This window comes from Equus przewalskii, chromosome 1 (assembly GCF_037783145.1).
Source record: "Equus przewalskii isolate Varuska chromosome 1, EquPr2, whole genome shotgun sequence".
NCBI classification, from domain to species: Eukaryota; Metazoa; Chordata; class Mammalia; order Perissodactyla; family Equidae; genus Equus; species Equus przewalskii.
In genome coordinates this window covers 156,246,372-156,252,323 of record NC_091831.1, presented here as the reverse complement: position 1 = coordinate 156,252,323, position 5,952 = coordinate 156,246,372, and the positions used below count along the sequence as shown (strand labels likewise).

Below are 5,952 nucleotides of genomic sequence, written 5' to 3'. Positions count from 1 at the left end.
TGTGTAGCCTTACTTTTGTTTAAGTTCTAAATCTATGAAACAATGCATTAAGTTCTAAGCACCAGTATTGCTGAAGAGTCCGCAAATAGCTCATGATTGGATGGACCTCATCCTCTAGAAGATTCATCAGGAAGTGCTTATATGTACAACATTTGACAAAAGCTCATATACTTAAAATCATTTTTATTTAATCCTGATACGCTTGAAGGATGGATTGACTGTACATTAAATTTCATCTCACATTTTATTTCTTTGAGTCTTTTGAAAATGTGGTTCCATTGTTTTCTTTCTGTGTATATGAGTATGAAAAAGAGGTCAGTCTGATTTTCTCTCTATTTAGATTACCTGGGTTTCTTATAGGAGGCTCAGAAGATACTATATTTTAAATATCTACTAATTTTACTAGGATATGTCTTGGAACTAACTACCAGGGGTCAATTTTCCCAAGTCACTATAAGCTGTTGCATTATGTAGATTCTGGTCTTTTATTTCTGGAACATTAATAAGAGTTTGAAATACTAATTCTATCGTGTTTCCTCATTTTCAAATTATACAAATATTAAGTGTCATTTGTCTGATTCTATATAACTTTCTCTCTGAAACTTTTATACTTTTGACTTTAATTAGGTTTCATTTTCTTGGTTCTTTTCGTCTTTATTCCTTATATCCTTCATTGTAATTTTGGCCATTCTATTTTCCTTTGTGTACATAGCAGTTTATTCTTCATTTCTGAAATGATATTGCCTTGTTCAAATTTTCCTCTGAGTTTAAGTTAGCTCTTATATTTTGCTTCCATGTTTTTAGTCATTTCCATCCAGAAATTTTGAATCTCTGATTAGGATGTTCTTTTATATCCTGAATTACAAGTTTAATGACATTTCATTTATGATGGAATATTATGATTTGTTGTTCACTCCTTCATGGATAGAATCAGTGTCAACTTAGGTCCAGATTCCAACAGAAACAGATTTTAACAGAACATTAAACTGATATTCCAGGTTGCCTCATAATAAAAATAAATTTTCTCATGAAATTTTAAAAATGGGAAATTTTGCCTAAAAAGATTTGATTCAATATGTTTAGCTTCAGAAGGAATACTTAAAACTAGAAAATATAATCATTTTTATTTTCAAACATGAAAGGGGGGCAAACTCCAGAAAACATTCTATTCTGCAAAATTCCAGATTACAAATGAGGAATACCATAGGAAATATGTAGAGAAATAAATTCCATCTCAATATAAGAATACAATTTCAAGAAGCAATGCTTTCCAAAAGATATTGTGTTGCTTTATGTGGTTGTGAGTTCCCTGAAAGTCTAAAAACAGAGGCTTGATGCTTGAATGTAGAGTGGCGCTCAGTGCTGCAACGGATCCATAGTTGGAGAGATTAAATCTGAGTTCTTTCTCTTTAATTTAGCATTTTTCAATCCAGCCTAGTTCTACTCTCTTTGGCTGAATATTACTACCAAATTCATACCATTCTACTGTCAGTACACATTTAAAAGGAGTAGTTAAAATCAAAATTAAAAAAGAAGACCTAATTTTACCCTCTTAATGACAACATAGTAAAATGACACTCAAAATACTAATAATTGTTTAGCTATTTATTTGTGCATTTTATTGTTTTCTGCATATGTGAATAGCAGACAATATTTAATCTTATAAAGAAATTAATTTTTTTCAGAAATTATAGTCATGTAACTGAGCACATCTATTAACAAAAGTAACAGAGTAAAGGAAGGAAAAGAAGCAATAGAAGTCCTGAATCAATACAGAAAGCTATCCTGCGTTGCTCGGGCAAAAATACTCAGGACAAAATAATCATTCTCTTTATATGAGAATTTTTCAACCCAGTTACAGACGAAAATATCAAAATACACCAGTGGATCTGCAAATAAGGACTGTGACCTGGAATTCATAAAAAAAAAAATAATAGTCTATGGACTATGCAAAATGTAGATCACACAACACAAATTGTATATCCTGTATTTTAGAAACTGAAAACCATGTAAAATAGCCTATAGGTAAAAAATTAAATATATAATCATTATTGGTTATTAACTTGGAATAAACCATCTAAGGTTTTTGAGCTGCTGAATTAAAGACAACAAATTATCTCAAGACAGTGCAATGTTTTAAACATTTGTGCATTCAATAGCACTTACACGTGGTACCACTTCTACTATTATGAGTTATTTAGGAGAACTTCCTCAAATTCAAGAGTTGAATACTCAGTCTCTTTATTGCCGTCCTCATGTCCTTGTTCCTCAGTGTATAGATGGCAGGATTCAGGATGGGTGTAATCATAAAGTCCAAAATGGCAAGAAACTTATCCACTGACACTGTGGGAAATGGCCACATGTAAACAAAGATGCATGGTCCAAAGAACAAAACCACCACAGTGATATGAGTTGACAGAGTAGAAAGGGCCTTGGATAAACCACCTGAAGATCGTTTCCATACAGTGACCAGGATAAAGACATAGGAGATAATCAATAAGAAAAAGGTGCCCATGGAAATGACCCCACTGTTGGCAGTAACCATGAATTCCATTCTGTAAGTGTCTGTGCAGGCAAGTTTAATAAATTGAGGTAGATCACAGTAAAAGCTATCTATCTCATTAGGACCACAAAAATGCAAATGAACGACAAAAGCTAACTGGGCCACTGAGTGAAGGAGGCCAATAACCCAGGCACCAGATACAAGCAAAATGCACACCCGTGGGTTCATGACAGTCAGGTAGTGGAGGGGTTTACATATGGCAATGTATCGATCCAGGGCCATGGTGATGAGCAGCACCATCTCAGATCCACCCAGGACGTGAAGGACAAATATCTGAACGGCACACCCCTGGAAGGATATGATTTTGTGCCCAGAGTACAAGTCAGAAATCATCTTAGGAACTGTTAAAGTAGAAAGATGCATATCAATAAATGAGAGATTGGCTAAAAGGAAGTACATGGGGGAATGTAAATGAGGATCAAAGGTCACTACAAACACAATTAGAAGGTTTCCCAGAACAATTATTACATAAAATGCTGTAGAGAAGGCAAGGAGGAAATGCTGCACTGGTCTAGAGGCAGAAAATCCCAGGAACACAAATTGAGATACTTCAGAGTAATTTGCTTCGTACATTGGCTTTGTCTGTGATCCCTAAAACCAAAAACAAAATAATAACAAAAGAACTTATAAAAAAGAAACAGACTTAAGATATTTTTATATCCGGTTTTAGAAGAGATATTCACTAACAACCATAAGGTTTTTTGAAAAATTCATGCAAGTTGTGCTTTCAGCTAATATGCTTAATGGGTATAACTAATATTCCTAATGAACATCTCCCATATGCTTGGCACCGTGTCAAGTTCTGAGGTAAAACACTGATCCTGACTTGAGGAGGTTACAGGCTAATGGTGGATCTAGACATTAAACACCTTTAAAAACAGATAGAACTCTGATAACTTATCTGAAGGAGAAGAACAGAGTGCTAGGAGAATGGTATGACTCATGATCATGGTGTTTCTTGACATTCTGCCAAATAAGGATTTACTCATGAAGAGTAAGTAGAATAGTCCAGACTTTGGAAACGCCATGTGCAAAGACCCTGAGACAGGAAGGTCAGTGGGGCAAAAGGATGAAAAATGCACATCAGGCTGGAGCAATAGGCCAGACAAGATGGAATCTTGGGTCTGTGATAAGAACTTTGCCTTATAGCCTAAGAGCAATAGAAAATTGTCAGTGATTTTATGAAGTGACTTGATTGTCTTTCTACTTTCAGTCACAAAATCTTCGATGTAAAGAATGGAATGAAAGGGCCCAAATAAACTTAGAGTGACCTCTCAGGAGACCACTGAAGAGTCGTATCTCATCAGCATGGACAGGGTGAACTATTCAACCAATGGTGTTGGCACAAGAGACACAACTCGGAGAGAAACAGATGTTTATCTCTCAACATAAACTCAGAGAAGTTTCAAGTAGACATTTAAACATTAATAAGAGAAACAAACTAAAAGAAAGTATAGAAATATTTGAATAAGCCTTAAGATGGAGAATTCATTCGAAGCATATCCCTTATTAACAAGTCAGGGAGGAAGTAATTGGCAGTATCCAAAATATTAAAATAAAAATTGTATCATATTATACATAGGTGAGCATAAAATTATAAATACTATAGTCACTATAAAAATAAAATTAAAAACACATTGTGGAAAATAGGTTTAAAATATCAGATAGATGACAGTTTTAATAAAAAATTATTTCTTTCAAATAGATAAAGAAAAAAGTGTGGTATACTGATTTTAAAATGAGCAAAACATGTAAAGACCATTGACAAAAGAAGAAATCTTAATAGTCAATAATCATATGCAAAGTAAAATACACATTAGTAATCCAAGAAATATAAATAAGATGGCCTTGGGGCACTATTTGTACCAACACATTTCAAAGCCTCAAAAAATTGATTGTAGTATTATTTATCATAGATGAGGCTGTGAGGTAATAGACAGTCTCATACAATGATAATACTAGTGAAAATTGATATACCTACTTGAGAATGCACATTTGAAATAAATATCAAAAGTCGAAATTTTCCACAACTTATGATGTTTCAGGAATATTTACTTAGTGTAATAACAATGGATAAGCTAAAAATTAAGCTAAAAGGGGCACCTATTATATCATTGTTTATAATAAGAAAAATTAGAAACAATATAAATGACCACAACATAGAATTAAAATATTCATAGTTCTCCCAACTGGTGAAGTCATTATTCCTCACATATAGAAACAAAAATCATTGCTATGGAAATATGTGAACATAGGACATTTGAAAAAAATAGAAATTTATAAGAAATAATATATAGGAGACCTACTTAAAACTTTCATGCCTAGGAAAAAATAGAAAGATGATTATCCTTAGTGCCGATCAATAAATTATTCATCTCTGGGCTAATATGTATTTTTCAGTTTGAATCATATAAATTTTTTCTTTGAGTAGGTTCAAAGATGCTCAAATATTAACTTTATAGAGTTCAATCTAAAATATTGATATATTCATTTCTTACATAATTTTCTAAACTACTTCATCTTTAAACAACCAAACTAAATTATTCATGATTGATTTACCCCTGAATTGAATACCATGGGTTCCCCACTTGCATTGCCACCACCAAACTTTCCTCTAGGCCCCACACCACTAGCAACCATTCTCTCATGTCATCACTCCTCCCTGTGGCACTCCATATCATGCCCAGGCTCTACCTTTGGCACAACCCTGCACCACCTCAGCAGAATAGCAGCATAATTTAGTGGTAGCTCCTTGACCCATTATAGCCAAGAACAGACATAGGGCAGCCTGACCAGTCAGGACTTGGTTTCGTGAGGTTTATGGACATCAAGCTGGTACTGTAGCCAGAAGGAAAGGTGATGCTAGGAGGCCTAGCCACAACGGCACTGGATGGAGAATTTTATTGTCAATATCTGGGAAAAAAATAGAGTAGGACTGAGCAAGGAAGAATGGGACAATCACCAAGGTGAAGGGCAGAGGATGTGACATTTCAAAGGACCTATAATCAAATCTCTAAAAGTTTTGACCATGCAATATGTAGATTTAAAAATATACCTATTTTAACATACAAAAATGTACATTCAATATGTTCCCGACTGTACAAAATACATAAAAATGTTTTAAATACCAAAACAAAAGGTCAATTAAAAAACAGTACTGATAATTTTTTTTTCCTGAGTCGTAGGAGAATTGGTTCATTTCTTTCTGTTTTTCTCTTTATTTTTATTTCTAAATGTTAAAAATTTCTTTATTACTACAAACTATCTTCATTTCATATAGTTCAATAGGAAAGGAAAAATATTATTATTCAGAACATTACGTTTGATAGAAAGGTCAATATATTAACTCCACGAGGAGGAGATTTAATTTTAAAAAGTGGAAATGCATG

General features: G+C 33.5%; 1 protein-coding gene across 1 annotated transcript; it reads right to left on the bottom strand.

The window, feature by feature from the left end:
- Window positions 1-2,197: 2,197 nt before the first annotated feature.
- Window positions 2,198-3,178, bottom strand: LOC103561524 (olfactory receptor 4F6-like). Its single transcript, XM_008536172.2, has one exon. The coding sequence runs from the start codon at window positions 3,134-3,136 to the stop codon at window positions 2,198-2,200; it is 939 nt and encodes a 312-aa protein (XP_008534394.2). The 5' UTR covers window positions 3,137-3,178.
- Window positions 3,179-5,952: the final 2,774 nt, after the last annotated feature.